Genomic DNA, 19690 nt, shown 5'->3' on the forward strand with positions numbered 1-19690 from the left:
CACCTTCCATATTTTCGAACGCAACCGAAAATACTTGAACATCATGCACATGGCTACAGACATAAAAGAAATTCTTAACTCTTTTACTGGTGTTAGAGGAACCCCATCGTTTGAATACAACATACCTCTTAAACCCAGGAAAAGAGCCAACAAACTTCTAGACATAATCCTTAATTGGATTGAAGGACTCGGAGAACGGACAGATTCACATACGCAAACCAGTGGCATAGAACAATATGTGGGTAAACCTCAACGGGAAAATCGCACACGATCGACATCTTCTTCTGCTGAACCGTCATCTATCCTTCCCGCTACTACTACTGCCAATAATTCTACATCTTCAGCGGCTTTGTCTCTCAGCTCTTCTACAACATCTTTTGCTACGCAAACAACAGACTCACTTATAGAAGAGACAAAGCCGCTACTTCAAGATTGTCCTTCATCCCATAAATCAACGGAGGAAGGCCATGGTTCTTCCTCGCTTGACAGCCCTCCGTCCGACATGTCTGCCTACGAAACAGTTGATGAGGTGATGCTGGACTCTGACTCCGACTTCTTCACAGTCACCAGGCGAAAAGCCAAAAAGAAGAAGGAAATATCTTCCCGCAGAAATATTTTCCCAGAAAATATCTTCACGGAAATATCTTCCTCGCTTGACAGTCCTCCGTCCGACATGTCTGCCTACGAAACAGTTGATGAGGCGACGCTGGACTCTGACTCCGACTTCATCACAGTTACCAAGCGAAAAGCCAAAAAGAAGAAGGAAATATCTTCCCGCAGAGTTCGATTCGTTCTATCTCCTATACATGCCCTTCCTACGGGTCCAAAGCAAGCTCTTGATCATCCCAACCGCAATCTCCAATCTTCATCTCGACATACACATCGACATACTCTACAGGAGGACCCGGACGGGAGGAACACCACCAGTGGAGCCCTGCCCCATCGATGGGACCCTGGAAGTACGAAGAGAATCACTTGGAGCCCACGGGTTGGAACGAGGATTCTTGAGCGCACAGCCAACGAGAAAGTACCCAACATCAACGAAAGACTCAGGGTAATGGCTGGCATCTCCGATGTCACACAACACGGAAGAACATACGCCGCGGTCATATCCAACGGGGAGAAGATAAATACAATACTGGTATACCCAAAGTACCTGGAAGATCTTGGTCTTTTGGCACCCGTCATCACTCGGCACCTGAGGAGCAAGGGAATAGGTGAATCACAGGCCAGGATCCGGTCGATACAGAAGGGAATTGCAGTGGACTTCAGAAGCATAAAAAACGCACAATCATTCAAGGTGGAATTGTCCACAGACAGAAACCTCCGCGAAGTCATGACGGCACGGCCTCCCAGGACCAAGAGGACTGCAATTCTTCTGAGAGACATTCCAGCCGCTACACGCGAGGAAAATATAGTGACGGCTCTCAAAAAAGCGCTAGACTTGGCAGGAAAGGACATTGTGATCAAGTCGCAGCTCAAAGCGAGAATTGCGGGGGGAGTGCATCAAATTGTGGAAGTGACAAAGAACAGGACACTAGAGGCAGCGCTGAAAAAAGGGGTGGTCACTACTAATAAGTGGCACTCGAAAATTCGGAGCTTCATCCCGTCGCCACGCTGTTTGAGGTGTCAAGCCATGGGCCACCGGGCCACGCAATTCACAAGCCCGGCGAGATGCGCCGATAGGCACGGAGCGAAGGACTGCCCAGGCGGAAGAGAATTACAATTGTCCAGATCAATCACGATAGTGGAAGATGTCAGGGACAGTACTGGACCCTACCCATCGATTAGAACTGTCACGTTCAGAAGAAAGGTGAGGCCCCATTGAGGAGCACCTGACAAAAATTAGGCGCCCAAGACAGATATGGAAACGGATGGCAGCACAACGGTGCCTACAGCAGATAGGTGCCAGGAAACCTCACGTCCAGTTGACATCCAGACACCAGTAGCCCAGACTCAAGTTTCTGCAATTCAATGCAGATAGGGCCAGACGAACCACATACCTACTAGAGCAACAAGTAGCGGCTAATCAAGTAGATGTCCTCCTCATCCAGGAGCCGTGGACGGCGAGGGGTGCACTACAAGGCATGCCGCAGGCGTGGAGAAAGTGGAAATCCCAGAACAACAAAGCAGCCGTAATTCTCTGCAATAAGAATATAGAAGCGGCCACGCTGAAGCTGGGTCAGCACACAGCAGCGATCAAAGCAAGGGTCAATGGCAAGGAGGTAGTCATTATGAGCGGCTACTCCTCACCGACAGCCGAAATCCAGGAAACCCTTGCCGAGATCAGAGAGGTAGTTCTCAGCCAGTGGGGAGAACCAACGATAATCGGTACCGATTTTAACGGCCACCACTCAGACTGGAATTACAGGGAGGATGACGAGAGAGGTAGGTCGATCCGTAATCTGACGATGGAGCTCCAACTCCAAGTGGCCAGCAGGGGCAATGTAGTACCGACCTACGAGCACAATGAGAAGAGGGGGTGGCCGGACCAGACGTTCTGGAAGGACACCGGAGAACTGGAAAGATGGCATGTCGGAGATGAAGTCACCCATGGTTCTCACAAATACATTCACTTCCAGTGGCGTACGGAAGGTCTTGTACCCCCAAAACCCAGGTATAGCTCGTCCATCAGGAGACTGGAAAAATTTGTCAAGAGGGTGGCGGCCCAGATCCCTAAGCTCCTGCGAAGGATCATGAGAGCGGACAACGGAGAAACTCTCGACGAAGCCGCTGAAAAGGTCCTAGACTGCCTCAGAGAAATGGCGGACAAGACTCTGGCAAGGAAAGAACCACCAACCAAGAAAGTGGCACCTTGGTGGACGCAGCAACTCGAAACAGAGAGGAAGCACCTGCGAGCCAGACACAGGCGATGGAAGAGGGCGAAAGAAGAAGAACTCAAGACAACCAGGTGCATCGAATTCAAGAAACACCAGGCACAGTACACAAAGATGCTCAGGAAAGCGAAGACTGAAGGATGGCGGCAGTACTGTGAAAAGGCCACGGATGCTTTCGGCAACGTCTACAGAGTGACGGCCAAGAGAAGAGAAAACACGGCCCAGATCATCATGAGAGAAGAAGACCAGACGATGGAAGAGGCCATAGCCAGGCAACTCAGAACCCTGTACCCGACTGACGAGGCGGAGCTGGGAAGAGAAGCAGACGAGGAGGAAGAAAGGGGCCAGAACCACCAAAAGCCCCCCATTGGCCCGATGGAACCGAACATCACCCAGAAGGAAGTACAGCGGTCGCTGAGCAGGACAGGTAACAAGAAGGCTCCGGGTCCGGACGGGCTTACCGTGCCCATATTGAAGGCGATTAATGGCAAGCACCCGGAGCTCCTGACCGCGCTTTACAACAAGTGTCTGGAGCTGCGGAGATTTCCCAAGGTCTTCAAGAGGGGAAAGGTTATTCTGATCCTAAAGCAAGGAAAGCCAGTGGACGACATAAAGTCGTATCGTCCAATCACCCTGCTCCCACACGCCGGAAAGATTCTGGAAAGGATCCTAGTCCAGAGGGTGATGTACCATTTGGAGAGACACCAATACTTGCACCAGAATCAATATGGTTTTAGAATGGGAAGATCGGCGGACGAAGCACTCTGTGACGTTGTCGACAACATCAAGGAAGCCAGGACACAAGGAAAGCACGTGGCGCTGGTGTCCATCGACATCAAGGGCACATTCGATGCACTTCGGTACACCAACTTGAGAAAGATCTTTGCCCAGATTCCCGCACCACAAGATCTAACACAGACTTTGATGCATCTCCTGAAAGACAGGAAAGTGGGCATGGAGCTGGGAGGTGAGCTCATGGAACATGACCAAACGAGAGGTAGTCCGCAGGGCTCGTGCTCGGGCCCCCTTATGTGGAACGTCACGGTGGACGGCCTACTTAAACAGTCCTGGGAAGAGGGAGTACGAGTCCAGGCCTTTGCGGACGACATACTCATAGTCATGGCCACAGAGAAATGGAAAGAGATGGAAGGAAAGGCCACCAGGACTCTGGATCAGATGGCCAATTGGCTACACAACAACGATCTGGAGCCGGCAATCGAAAAAAGTTCTTACCTGTGGTACAGTTCAAGAATCAAGAGACCCAAGATAAGGATGAAGGGAACCAGGATCCCATGGAAGAAGACGATGAAATATCTTGGGGTCACTCTGGACAAAGACCTGGACTGGATATCACACGTAATAACCCAGGGAGCCAAGGCGAGCGCTAACCTTCAAACATTGGCGAGCATGGCAGGCCCAAGATGGGGACTAACGCAGAAGCTCAGAAGGATATTGTACGACCAGGTGGCTATCAAGATAATAACATACGGAGCTGCTGCGTGGTACCAGGACCCATCAGAGAAGCTCAAGAGGCAGCTGGACAGCCTGCAGGGAGGTTTCCTGCACCTTCTCACAAGAGCCTACCACAAGACGTCAAAAGCAGCCATGCAGGCCATTGCAGGAGTTCCCCCACTGAGTCTTCAGACGGAGTATGTCGCCAAAGCAGCTATGGTGACAAGACTCAAGAGGAACATTAGTCTGGGGGAGGCCCAATACCAGTGGAGTGAGCTAGAGCAGAGAAGGATAGGCTGGGATATGCACCCCGCCACCGACATCCAGGAGAGCCAGATCATCACCCTGGAAGAAACGGGCCCTATCTCATACGAAGGAACCACCATATTCACAGACGGTTCTAAAACCCAGGATGGAACGGGTGCTGCCTTCGTGAGATACGAGGATGACGTAGTAACCCAGAAGTGGAAGCAGAGGATATTGACAGGGTGCACGATTTTCCAGGCGGAGCTCTTCGCTCTAAGAGAAGCGGTAAGCAGCTTGGAAAACACAATGACCCAGTCCAAAGTATACACAGACAGCCGATCCAGCCTGGAAGCCATAAGAGACCCCCTCACGAGACACGAGGACGCCAGGACCGTCCGCAGGGCTCTATTAAAAAATCCAAACATCCAATTGAACTGGGTTCGTGGCCATGTCGGAGAAAAAGGGAACGAGGAGGCGGACCGATTGGCCAAGGCAGCAACCTTGAGCCGTACGATCCTCCTGGAAAAGAAGATTCCAGCAGCGACTGCAAAAAGGATAATAAAGATTCACATCCTTGGAGAGTGGCAGAAATTCTGGGACCACCCCGCCACACATGGGAAGTTAATCCATAGGGTCCTGCCCAAAATACAGTGGAGAGAGAGATCTTGGAGCAGAGAGAAGACGATATTCTTCTCGGGCCACGGGCCGTTCCCCACCCACTTCCTCCGCTTCGGGATCTCAAACAATGACAAGTGCCTGTGTGGAGGAGTCGGAAGCCCATTGCATTACGCAACAGAGTGCGAAAAGACCTCAGATTTCCACCTGGTTAAGCCGCTCCCTCAGTTGGAGCATGAATGGTTCAAAAGGATGGAGAGAGATGGAAAAGCAATGGAAACCATCAAGGACCTGGTTAAATTCCTAGAGGCCAACCAGGAACATCTCCACACCAAGAGGGATGAGACCATCCAGACTCCACATGAAACGCAACAACTGAGGAGGAGCGAAAGACTGAGAGCAAGGGCAGAAGCCGAAGACAGCGTCGATAGGGTACTCTCCCAGGAAATAGAAGAATTAGAAGACGAAGAATACGACACAGAGGGAGAGCAATCGGAGAGAGAAGAAGCGGTCGAAATATGGGAAGACTCTGACTCTGACTTCAAATAGAATGATCCAGTGAAAGAGTAATCAAGAAACAAAGTCCCAATGATCAGTGTTTAAACTGTGAAGCACCCAACCAAAAGCTGAGGAGCTTTTGAATAATCGAACAACCCCCTCCCCTCATGCTGAAGGACCTGGCACCTGGTTGGACCAATGTGACACGAAGGGTTCACACTAGCCAACAAGGGAAGACATGGGTCCAGGACCTGGCGCTTGGCCACAGAGAGGAACAGGGGGCTCGGGCTCAATAAAGCTGGAAAGGACATCAGAACAGCTCATCGGAATAAATTGTATAATAGAAATATTTAAATCTGTATATACTTTTTTTTTTTTTTTTTTTAATAATGTGTTTTTATATTCAATGTTCATGTATTTTATATTTTATATGCATAATAAAGCACCCGACATCGCCCAGCCCCTCATCCGGGCAATGGCTAAAATTGACAATGGTCGATAGAGCCTGGGCGGTGCACGGAATGAAATGAAAAAATGAGTCAGATTGTAAACTTTGGTGAATTGCAAACACGTCCACATCATACTCTGATCTGTTGTTGAACGAACATTTTTGTGCTTTCACCTCATAGCCAGAACACGGTGGACAACTTATTTAACATTTCTTGAGTAGGTTGTAGTTATTTGTTAAATTACTTCATTTTTCTGATGTTTCCATGAATTATGAAATCATGTGATGCTAATTATATTATCATTTTTGCCCTGACTATTTTTTCCATTCTATGAGAAAATTTCTCACATGTTGGATGAGTAGTGTCATTGATTTTACATTTTTTAGTGGTTTTATTTTTTGCCTTTCCTATATAAAATTCCATTGCTTCAGGAATATTCATGTAAATTTTCACGTCATTCTGACAATATTTCTTTTTTTACAGTGTTTTGAAATCAGAACTTTAGTTATAATCACCTTGTACATAGTAAATCATAGCTACTTCAAGGCGTGAATGCGAGCCAATCTCCCCATTAAAAAGACTCTCCGCAGAGAGCAACAGACCTACAACGTTACAATTATTCATTCATTACACTTTGCGACAACCCAGCATAACTACCCAGGATTCTGATCTGGCAAAATCGGTGCAATCGATTCACAATAAGAGAGAGGAGACAAATGATTCCAAAAGAATTTCTAGATTTTAACATAAGTAAATTTATTAATACTTTCAACAATTAAGTAGGTTAACAATTGACAGAATTATCACAAAATTATTTCTCAAATTCATACCAGTCCCCAATGCAAGTCTGTTGTCTCATCAATCTAGTCCGACTACAGGAGTTTGACGATCTTTCTCAAGTCACATGAGCTGTGACGTTGAAAGTTTATTTCCCAATACCCCTTAGTTTTCACCTGCTGAAATACGCAAGAAAGCATACTTCATTACAAAAACATATAATTTTTTTAAGTGGGTTTAGTGATTTCTTCATTGCTGCTTAAAGGGTTAAATTATATATTATGCACTTTTGTCACGTGTGTGTAAAAAGGTTATTCAAGGTTTGTTTGCTGTCTCTTTTATCAATCTCTTTTTTTTTCCCTAGGTTGCTGATCCTTCGCAGACAAATAACATGGAACAGCTGCAAGGAGAGCAGCACAAGCTTCCAACTTCCAAAGACATTCCAGTCAATCAGATAACTTTCCCAAACAAGGCCACCAACAATATCATTCCATGTGCAGATGAACCTGAAAATGAGAGAAATTCAGTTCCGGACAGTCAAAATGCTTCATCTTCTCACCCTTCATTGTTTACCAGCGATTTGAATAATCTTTCTAGTATCTATGGGGATAGTCACTTTAGCGTTCAGGTAATGCATTTTATTGCATTCACAGTGCTTGATCTTGATCTGTCTGTTTGAAATGAAAAAAAATAATAATTGATTATTTTTTTTTGTATATGCTTCCTCAGTTCATTATATTCCCTGTCAAAAGCTTTTTATCAACATTTCAACTTTTTTACACTGTGATTTTGTGCTGCAGAGGGATCATTTATCTTTTCTGCACAAGGGCTGTTTCTGCCCATTAATTACTGTTGACGCTCATTATAATGACCATTTCTTTTTGAGACCAGTCATTATAACACCCTGTTTAATAAGTCTGAAATGCATTTATATAATGATTATCCTATATGTTTTGCCTTCGATATGACCTCCCGATACAACGCCCATTTTGATGAAACAATGGGAGAAGGTTATAATGAAAACATTGACTGTAGTATTATATTAGCATGGGTTGTAACTTGTCTTGTGGCAATGCATTGGGTCTAGTCAGCATTCATACCTAGCTCTCCAATAGCCAAGTGACCTGAAGCCTAAAGTAATTTTTGTCCTCATATTAAAATAGACCTGATATAACAGCTGAAACTAAGAAACAGACAAGGATAAATTTCATGTAACTTTCAGTGAGATTAAGATTTAGAAAATATGCTGCTCAAAGTCACTTTAGAAGTACTTGATCTTTCTCTGGATACTTCTTGCTATTAAGCATCAACATTTATTTTTAAAAAATGTAGATTTATTACTATAGTAATGTAGTCCCACAAAATGTTTAAGAATTTTTTCACGGTAGGTGGCAGCTCATGGTTGAATATTTGGGGGGGGGGGCAAATTTCCAAAAATATACTGCCATTTTCTGTGATATGTAGTCGAGTACTTGCAAGGCCGTAACTAGGATTTTTGCCACCCAGAGCAAACATGATTTTGCTGCCCCCACCAATTTAAAATTCAATAATTTATATATAATGGTATTCTTTGTTTTCCCCAAAACTTGCCCCCCCCCTAAGTTTTGCCTGGGGCAATCGCAATAAAATCATCCGACGTGACGTGACATGACACAGCGAAAATTCATCTCGTGGTCGGAGGACTATACCTATACAGTATACAATTAATAATGCTCTATCAATGCAACATTTATGTAAATAGTTTGTGCAGTGAGTTTAAGCAATGTCTTGACAACGTTGAATATCATTTAAGTTTAGTAGTTGCCATCGGCAATGATTATTGGAAATTGTGTGTGAAAATTCATACTCTTCTTTAAATATCAGGAGTCTGCACCCAGTCAAAATTTGGGTCTATTTTCCGGACCCTTCACAAAATTCTGGATCTGAAAAACAGACCCTTCACGAAATTCTGGACCTGAAAAATGGACCTTCACAAAATAAAAATTAATGGAACCATAAATTTGGAATTTAATCTCTCTTGTGTAGATTACTAGATTACTTTTCTCATCACAAAATTATTTATCCTTTTCACAAACATAAGGGAAATTTTCACGAAAACTGGACCCTATAAAAAAAGGTCCGGACAGACACCTGAATATTGTACTCTAATTTAAAAGGTGTATAAATTTCAATGATAAAGCAGCCAACTGCTACCGAATGTCTATTTTCTACGGACGGCTGCAATAAACTACAGAGTTACAGGAGACACTCGATACTACGGAAATTGGTTTAAAAAAATTGGGTCTTGGAGTTTCTTTTTACCATAATCTTTACCATGATGATGAATTCATATACACATGTGAGAGTTCAAGTGAGGACAAACTCAGAGCTGATCTGTTTTGTCTGCGCACGGAAGGCAATCTGTAAAGCTGCGTCAAAACCCACCACTACTCTGCTCAGACATGCAAAAAACAAGTTTTCCATCAGAACTGCCCCAAGAGCTCTGATAATGAATAAAACTGAGATGGGGTTCTAGGGTTGCTAGATTTTCGTATATACAGTTCACAAGGGTATATGCAGGTTGGGATTGCATTTGTAGTGAAATAGTTATCGGCTACCCCGACATTCTTGCATCCATCAATTAAGTAACAAGGCAAATTTAACAAAAATATTAGCACTTTTCTGATTAAGTCATTTATTCATTTACAATTCAAAATATTAAGATACATTAGTTTATAATTAAATTTCTCAATGACATTAAATCATCTTGACCATGATCTCAACATAACAAAGGAACAGCCTCACGCAATTTGTCTACTTTCCTAATTGCGAGGAGAAATCGCCACATTTTTCTTTAGAGAGTCGGGTCATTCATTATGTCAGCATCGATGGGGAGAAAGGGTTTCTGATTTGCTGACATTTGATGACAAGTGGGGGGGGGGGGTTGGATGATGCTTACGTTATCAACCACCCTTTATGAAGATATGAAATATTCTTGATAGCATCTTATTAGGTTTTGCCAAAAATGGAAAAACCTTTTGATAGTTATTGGGCACCTGAACTAACATTCTCCCTATTGCTAAGTCTCCTACAGAACCACTTTAGTGATCTCTAAATGTTTCGTGGATCCTTCAAGTGCTCTGAAAATGTGTCCGGGCCGCCTAATTGCTCTGGAACTGTGCTACGCATTACTCAAGTGATCCGTAATTATGCCACAGATCACTTAAGTAATCTGGGAATGTTCCGTGGGTAACTTGAGTGATGTAGAACTGCACTGGAGCCGTTTAAGTGTTCTAAAACTGTGCCACATGTCACTCAAGGGATCTCTAAATGTGCCACAGATCATTTAAGTGTTCTGGAACTGTGTCGTAGGTTACTTAAGTGATCTTTAAATGTGAAAGTGATCTTTGAGGTCTACTTCAGTGATCTGAAAATGTGCCACAGGCCACTTAAATGCTCTGGAATTGTGCCACGGGTCATTTAAGCTATTTGTAATTGTGCCGCTTAATTCATTTTTACAAAATTAGGTTCAAGGGGACAAGCCACATCAGATAACTTTCAGGGCCACATTTGGTCCACAAGTGAAGGGTTTACCATACAGGGCTTAAAGGGTGGGTTCCAATGAATTTCTTAAAGAGAAATTTTGAGTTCTTACCCTTCAAATAGCATTGAAATTAAGAAATTGATTATGATTATATATAAATGTATCTTTCAAAATTTTTATTATTTTTTAAAAATATTTTTTGCATTAAAAAAATTATTTTTTATCTGGGGCAAGAAGGCGCATGAGCCCCCTATGCCCCCTCCCACATACATTTCTGATCCCACCAATATGCGTTAGGAAGTAGGGAGCAGTACTGATGGAGCAATTTTGCTGACTGGGGAGGGGGTCAAAAATTGCTTAAAATCTGCTGACGTAAAACAGCCCCCCAGACAGTGATCATGAAGAACAGTCCATATCCACTTGGAAGAGGTATACCACTGTTCAAGATCAACACACAATGCGTTAGAAAATTAGTAAACAGCAACAGCAAATCAATCGGAAGATCTCACTGAACTGAACTGAATGAATGAACGCCAGAACTTTGCCACTGGACTTATCCCGTTGCCGAGATCTCTTCCAGCCCAGCTTTGGGGCAGAGTCTGGAACACTTTATTTTGTGTCAAAAAAAAACAAAAAAAACATACAAACTTTTTTAAAACATATTTTCCCCGGACAATTGGTACTGTCGTGATTAACAAATTTTGTGGTGATTACAGATGAGATGAGATTAGGAGTTGGAGAAGTTTCGGGGTTTAGTTAAGATGAATGTACACATATTAGGATGGAGGTATGTTTTAAAAGCAATTGAGCCTCCCCCCCCCCCCATGCCATCTCATCTGTTATCTTACACTTGCCATACTATATACACAGAAAAGGAAAAGAAATGAGAATCTTATTGTGAAATGATATATATATATATATATATATATCCATCGGAGCGAGTCATCTCGCTTAACACCTTATTGGTGAGCAAATGGGTTTGATAACTTGCGACTAGAAGCCAGCATCAGTTTTATTGGGTTGAGTTCACTCGCTCCGGCAGATTTAATGAAAATATACAAAATAGAAGTATTGTGTGGGGGAATATATACAATTAGGGAGCACCCGTGGCATCTCGCTTAGCACCTTATTCGGTGAGCAACATGAATACGACAATATGAGTACAAACGTGTGTTGTGTACATGAAATGCATGAACAACTTGAATAGAGGAAAGAGAAATACACACATATACACACATTTATATATATATATATATATATAACTGCCAGGTCGAGTCGTCTCGCCTTAAACCTATTTTGGTGAGCAATGTGGGCTTGGTTTAAATGGGGGATTGTCTGGAGAGAGCCTTAGCTAAGGATCAGTTTCGGTCTTGGTGTTTTGGTTGACTCGATCTGGCTGGTTATATTTATATTTAAAAAAAAATGAATATATATATTATATAAATTACATGTAATGGTTATTATGAAACCATTCGTGTCATCCCGCCTAGTACCCTAGCTAGAATAGCAGCATGAAGAACACTTGTGGTTATCACATTTACATCATTGTAACGGGAATGTCATAAAAATTCTTGTTCGGGTCCCGTTTGTACATGCTATATCTTGTACATGTAATGGTTATGTATTAGTAGTGGCAGTCATGTGGATCTGATTTTTGTTGTTGTTTTTATCCATTTCTGTTTTTATCTTTTTTCTCCCACTTATTTTTGTAATATTTAAAACATTATTTTATAAATCTGGTGGACAGATTTCTTCTTTTTCGTTGGTGTGTATATATCTGACAAGGCTTGTAATCCTTGCTGCTGTGTTTTTGTTTTTGATTATTTGAGTGAACCATTGTTTTCTATTGTTTTCGGAATATTTGTACATGTGTAGATGTTTTGTAAATTTGCACTCTGTTGCATAGTGAACAGGAGTACCCACCATAACGCAGGTACATTTGTCTGTTCGGCGGCGTTTCCATTCGTGTAGATATATAGGGAATGGGCCGTGTCCTGTTATGAAGATAGTCACCTCCCTATTCCAGTTTAGTGTGTTGTATGTGACTCGAGTCACAATTTCGTGCACTTTTCTAGCTGTTGTTCCTTGGTCCCAAATTTGCTGCCATTTCTGGAGGGTTGCTTAAGTTGTCGCTTCAGGAGCGTTAGTGGGAAAGAGTTATCAAGTTTATTGTCACAATTGATTGCAGCTTTGGCTAGAGAGTCTGCTCTCTCTTGTTTCCAAGATTACCTACATGGGCCTTGGTCCAACCTAGAAAATTTTTGGGTTATTTAATAGACCCGCCTCAATACACGTACTATTGTTTCTATTTGTTGGATCTAGAAGTGCTTGAAGGGAGGAGCGGCTATCAGTTATTATTAAAACCCGCTCTTCTGCTCCCGTTGCATATTGTGCAGCTGCTTCTATCGCTGACAATTCTGCTTGGAAGTTACTATTGTTTTTATCTAGTGCTGCTTGCCACGTTTGCTTTTCTGTATTGTTTGTATATACACAATAGGCTGCCCCGACGCCTTCATCGGTTTTGGAGCCATCTGTGTATATGTGGGTGTTTGCTACTTTTATATCGTGGCTGTCAATCGAAATTTGATTGGGGATAGTTGAGCAGGAGGTTTGGTGGTGCCAGCCATACTCCCGTGCTTCGAAGTTATTGGGGTCAAAGTCTAGAAGTTCTAGTTGAATGTTTTTTCTAAACCTAGCTGCGTTTGTGTAGACTGCTTCCATTTGGAGCTTTAGGTGTAGTGGGCAGTTGCCTGTGATCACTTGGAGTCCGAGTGTAGCTGTTGTGTCATAGGCTCCGGTTATTGTTAAAAGAAATTTCCTCTGCACGCTATCTAAGGCCTGTTGTGTTTTTTTGGTTGGATGCTTATACCAAGCGTAGGCGCCATGGGCCAAGAATCTCTCAACCACCGTCTTGTAGATAGTGTTCCTAATGCTTTGTGAGATGCCCCAGGATTTTCCTGCTATTTTAGTTAGTTTAAATTGGAAGCGAGTCGCTTTTAGTTTGCGTTCATTGATGTGTGATTCCCAGCCTAGGTTTTTTCGGATGGTTACGCCTAAATATTTGAGATTGTTTACACATTTAATATTTTTACCATTAATTTTGATCCTAGGGGGATATTTATTTTTGTGAAACAGAGAAATTGTGTTTTTTCTGTTGAGATTTTGAGGTTATATTCATTAAGCCAATTCGAAAAATCGTTAAGAATTTTGTCGCTAGCTGTGATACATTTACTGACCCTATCACAAAGGCAAAGTCATCAGGAGGAGGATTTTTAGGGCTTGATTGGCCACAAGATTCCATAAAGCTGATCTCAATGAACTATGACGATAAAGATGGTGACGGCCATCATTACTCTTAGATAGTTCCAAGTAAACCGTAAGACGTCATTTCATTGTCAAGCAGTCGCAATCACATCACGACCAGATGCACGTTAGTGTAATCGACCAATGTTAGATTATACTAACATCAACCACGTCATCACCATAAGAACGTTACGTAGACATAGATAAACTATGCGTACATAGTACGAAACACTATGCTTGAAGTTAATGTTCAACACTTCAGTTGAACATGGTTAATAAACGATCACAGTGTGGCATGTTAGTCAATTAAGGTGAAGAGGTTCTTGCTCAATACTCAGTATTTCTTGTAACAGTAGTTGGGAACCCTTAGGGAATTTGCCAAACCCGCCGCTATCTCTTATTTTTGAAACATGTTTATGTAATTGTATTATTTTATAATAGAATATGTTATATTATCTTACCTTTTTACAACCGTGCACGGTTGATTAAATTAATATGTGGTATTTTCATTGTTCACAGACTGGAAAAATGTGCAATCCTGATCACATCGCCATTTTGAATTATTATTGTTGCGAATTTTAGTAAAAGTTGCTATAAAAATCTGTTACCGTTTCATTATAGAAATTGGATATTATATTTTCATATTGGTCATGCTCTGACGTATATTTTTTTGAGATGGTCGGTCCAAGGAGTTGGACCATACCACACTTCCTTTTTCAGGTATAAATACCCAGAGTCACGAGTATTCAATCAGCTTTCAATTCGGTATTCGTTATTACTTCACTTGAGGTATGGTGATTGCCTCTTGGTGAATCGTCTGTTTATCCTGTTAGCAGTATGATATAATCATTTCACTGGTGCTCGGCACGTTGCCGGCTGGTTCCGGATCTCATCATGCCTCCTCGTATTCTCTAGCCATCCGTTATCACCACTGTCGTGTCTCTGTCATCCGTGATATTGCTTGGCGTCAACCATTGTTTCCGATCCCGGCTGTCTGATCGTCACCTCGGATCTATCTGTTGGGCCTGCAGTTCTCGCCACATGGAGCCTCGTCTCTGGTCGTGACCTTTGCTTGCTCCCGTCTAGGTCAATAACGTCATGGCTCGTGTAATTCAAGAAGGGTCGTCAAACTTCAGTTGCCGGACTATACTGTGATATTTCAATGGACTTGCATGGGGATTTGTATGAATTGGAGAAATACTTTTATGTTAATTTGTTAATCGTAACCTAAATAATTGTTAAAAATGTTAATAAATTTACTTCTGTTAAAATCTAAAAATTATCTGGAATCATTTGTCTCTCTCATTGTGTGTCAATTGCTCCAAGTTCACCAGATCAAAATCCTGGGTCATTATGCAGGGATGTCACATGCTTACTAGCAAAGCTGGATGAATGAAGAATGACTTGTTGAAGCTTCAGCTTGGAGTATTTATAGCAATGGTGAACATGTTTATTTTTGGACGAATCAGAGTACAGTAGGCTTTTGGTGCATGAAGAAAGTGATGACGTCACTTAATGGATTTGCATATGGATACGTGGCTTGAATTATTTCTGAACACTATTATTTTTCTGGCTGGCAACAACTCAACAAGATGGAGGAATTGATCAGTCCTCTCCACAATGTTTACACAGATATTACATTTTGAGATCTTGGAATTTTACTATGATGTGACAGATTGGAAGCCTGCAGATACCTCTGCTTGTAAGACAAGGTATTTAGAAATATACTGCATACAATTATATATATATAATTAAGATATATATTGACATAGCAAAATATCATAATATTATACATAAATAATAATTATACAATTATAAATCCCGTAACTCGACCAGGTCCTCTCCCGAGGACCATAGTATTATTGTTAATGTAACATATATATATATAAAAGCCTGCAGGGGCGATATGTTACATATTCAATATTCATGAATTATTAAGGGACTCTGTGGCCTCTGAAAGTTGCTTCAGGTGGCCTGAGCCTACTAGGTTCTATGCCAATGAGGTGTTATTTTTAATGAACTTTCAATCAAAATTAAATTTTTGAGTGATTATTTTTTTATTGTACTATGATTATGTTGTCCTAGGGGGTACCCGCTCCCATGGCAAAGCCATTCATTCATTGCTACTGACGAGCTTTAAGCCGATGTTGGCATGTCTGGATAAAGTTATAATATACAGTCAAACCTCGTTAGTGCGTCACCCGGTTAACACGTCACTCCGCTTACCGGGTCACTTTTTGTAAGTGGCAATTATCCTCAGGCAGGAATTGGCACAGCTATGACTTATTCCGCTTAACGAGTCACTCCGCTTACTAAGTCATATTTTTGCTCTGCCAAGAGTGACTCATTAACGAGGTTTGACTCTATATATTTGGGTGGCCCTTATTACAATGGTGAAAAATTTACTTAACATTTTTTAAACGCCCACCCCTCAATTTTTTTCCTTTTAACATAATGTGAAAGTATACCAAATATTTTTTTCAATATATAAAGATTAACCCTTGCCTCATCGAGCTCGATTGAATGAAGATGTAGGAGAAAAAATTACGCATTTAAAAATTTTTGTTTATTACTCGTATTAAGAAATTGTATGATTTTGCTATAAAATTATGGAATGGCATCTTTAAAAGGTCATATGAAACAACAAATTCACTTTTTAATAATATATTTAAATAAATTTTCGTTTAAGAGTAGCCTTCTTGCAGTAAGGGTACTGCTTTCTGAATAAGAAATTGTCTGTTCTTCATCCGCAGTTAAGAGCCCATTACTAATCTTGCATCAATTTCACCCCTCTTTCGACTGTCATTAACAACACTGAGATTCCAGAATGTTTCTTGTGACTTTAAATAAGAACCGTCCCTATCCCAAAGATCTGTTTGGCCCTCTGTTCCCGGCTCTTTTTGACTCTGTAAAAATTTTCTGTCTTTTTCAATTTCTATAATTTTCAAAGCATTAGCGTGAGTAATGTCAAATAAGTTATTCAAATTTCATATAAACTTACGTTCATGTTCTTTCTGCGTGTCTGACATACGGCAGGCATTTTTTTTTAAGATTGCGCTAATAAGAAGAGAGTGCATGTTCATAATTTTTTCTACACAATAAGGTATCGTTCATGTAGGAATCCTTGCCTTCTCCTAAAAAATGAGGCATTTGTGCACTACTATGTTGGCACTTTCCCTTAGGGACAGTTTAACCTCCTGTAAACTATAAAATAGCACCAATAGTATTTGCCTGTTAAATGGAAGTTTGCTTCCGGTAATTTGGTGACACTCACTGCCAATTAAATAAATATCTCTATCACCACTTCTCAAATTAGAAGCCATAATTACACTCGTAGTTGTTACACTCGGACAGCAACTAGAGCAGACTGAAAAGCTGGCTGAAGGTGGAGCACCACATGAACGAACAGTTCACTGCCTGCACCCACTAAGGCGTTTGAAGAATAAACTTCCTGAATATGCATTGGAATCCAGATGAAATAAAGGAGAAAGAATAAGCATAAACTCCAAAAAAATAACGTAAGTAGAAGATAATACTAAAGAATTTAGCCCTGAGAAGGGCCTTTTGATAAATTAATTTTAAAAAAAAAGGTAAAATTTTTTGAAGATGAAATGAGATGGGGAAAAACAACCACGTGGGAAGGGTAAAATAAAGTAATGGATGCCACAAGAGAGAAGAAAAAGGGCAGCTGCACAAGTGCAGTGAATATTTAGTATGTTATAGTTAGAGCCCGAAGTTCAGGCAAAATGCCATAAATGCCTTTTTTTGCCTATTTTCAAACTTTTTTGGTGAAAATGCCATTTTTGAAATTTCCGTGCCATAAATGTCTATTTTAACATAGTTTAAAGTTTATTAGTGAATTTCAGAGGCCATAATCTGTATAACTTGGATATTTTGAGCATTGAGAACTTCAAAAGTATTGCACTGTTTAAAATTTTCGAACTCTCAGTATTAGTTATCATCAGAAAGCTCCCTCCCCTTTACAGCCCCATTTAGACACAAATAAGTGGTCTGTGATAGTGTTGCCATGCATTAGCTTTGCTTTGACCAGATGGCGTTAGACGTGAATAATTTTGTTTCAGATCAACAAAGTCAGTCTGTGTTAGGAAAGCAGAGGAAAATTAGAAATTTTTGTTTTATCTGCATGCTTCCCATGTCTAGCTCAGGCATTGGACTGAGTTGTATATGTATAGCTGACCGATGACTGCTCCAAGAGGTTATCAATTGACGTCATGGCTCACACAAAGCGGAGTAGGAACATAGAGGGCTCTGTCACACCTTCTAAAGGAGGTGCCAGGAGCTTGCTCTAGAAGGTGTTGGCTCTGTAGCCCATGTTATTTTAATTTTATTTTATTTTTTACCATAAATGCACTGCCAATCACCATGGCTATTTATTAAACATACATATTTGGTATTCGACTGAATTAATCAACACTAGATATGCACTCCATGGCGATATACCTGAATTGTGCTCAGTTTGAAGGAGATTGAATTGAACAGAATCGCCTCAGTGGTGTGTGACAGATGTGGCCACACAGGGCCCTGCGCTTGAAGGAGTCCCGCATATGTGGTAATATAAAAAATTAATTAAAAAAAAATTGTCATGTTTCAACTATAGAAATGACGAAGATTATTCATAGTAAAACAAATCAACGAGAATTATTCGTAACTTGTAGGAGCCCCACAGATAATTTTCTCTACCGGTTCCGCGTCTGGTAATGGTGGCCCTGGAATTGGCCTAATCCTGAAGGTCTACCACCATTTTATTTTGGGCTTGAAATCAATTTAACTTGGATAATAACGCAATTTTTATAAACCATAATTAAAGCAATAGATGGACTTAAGTGCAACCAATTTTTCAGCTATATATAGTTTTTGGACCCCTAATACTTTTGTTTTTAGTTATTTTTTTCTTCCTTCCAAAAATTACAAACGCCTTTTTATAGTGCCTATTTTAGGTATTTTTAGTGCCTTTTGACTGCCTATTTCGATCATTTTTAGTGCCTAAACTTCAGGACTAGTTGTAGTAGTTTTCATCTCTCCAGCTTTGGCGCAAGCTTACAACCTGCTTCGCCATTGAAGTGACAATGCTTTACCTTCAAGCACTTTGGCACTCGCTGGCTTCCCACTTCTACCGCGATGAGGCACGGTTTCCCAACCTCTGATTTGAACAAATGAGGTCTCTAATTGTTTGTTGGAATAAAAGGGAAAAAAATGGGGGGGTGGGCGAACTGAAATTAAAACTTCAAAAAATAAGGGCCACCCTAATGACCATACACTTATTTTATTTATCAAATTCAAATATTGTCTGAAAAATTGGTGTTAGTCTGATTTCTATTTTTTAAAATTGTATTTATCTGAATTTAATATTGCTCAGACATATTTTTAAAGACATAATATTTAAACCACTAACTGTTACTAAAATGAAAATTAGGTTAATGTTTTATTCTGCATAAGTTAATATTTTGAGTTGAAAATAAAAAAAGATTAAATTGAAAAAAATCAATTTTTTTTTTTAAAATTGTGATTTTTATCATCCCTGCAAAGGCCACAACAGGCACATTGCCCAAAAATGAGCTAAGGTGCATATTTTGGTTATGAACTAGAGTCAGAATTTTATATCTTGATGTGTTGTTGGCAATTCATAAAGCTTTGAGTTTTCAAAAACTTTATGTATAGAAAATATTTTACAGAAGAGATTGAAATTGCTTCTCAAGATATCAAGGTGTGTGTGTGTGTGAGAGCAGGGTCATTCCATTTCAAATCACCCGGCAAAATGACACCCATAGTCTCAGATTTCAATGATTTTGTTTTTATTTTACCATCCTTATTAACCATGTGAAATATTATTTGCATATCTCTAAAACTTTTTTAGAAAAAAAATGATGCAAATGACTTTTTCGAGGCTCAATTTTCAAGTGGCATTGTTTGAGAAAATAAATCGTAACTTTTTCAATTTTCAATATATTCAAGTGAAAACTTCACTAAAG

General features: G+C 40.9%; 1 protein-coding gene across 3 annotated transcripts in view; it reads left to right on the top strand.

Moving 5' to 3' along the window:
- LOC149070677 (zinc finger protein 236-like) overlaps positions 1–19690 on the top strand; it is a 101723-nt gene that overhangs the window by 31008 nt on the left and 51025 nt on the right. For all 3 annotated transcript variants that reach the window (XM_089249136.1, XM_089249138.1, XM_089249137.1), the window contains one exon: positions 7239–7502. In XM_089249136.1, the coding sequence (XP_089105262.1) occupies positions 7239–7502 (264 nt within the window). The remainder of the gene's footprint in view (positions 1–7238; positions 7503–19690) is intronic.

This window comes from Pholcus phalangioides, unplaced genomic scaffold (genome assembly GCF_987345545.1).
Source record: "Pholcus phalangioides strain wild (caught in Gottingen) unplaced genomic scaffold, Ppha-v1.0 ptg000021l_1, whole genome shotgun sequence".
Taxonomy (NCBI): domain Eukaryota; kingdom Metazoa; phylum Arthropoda; class Arachnida; order Araneae; family Pholcidae; genus Pholcus; species Pholcus phalangioides.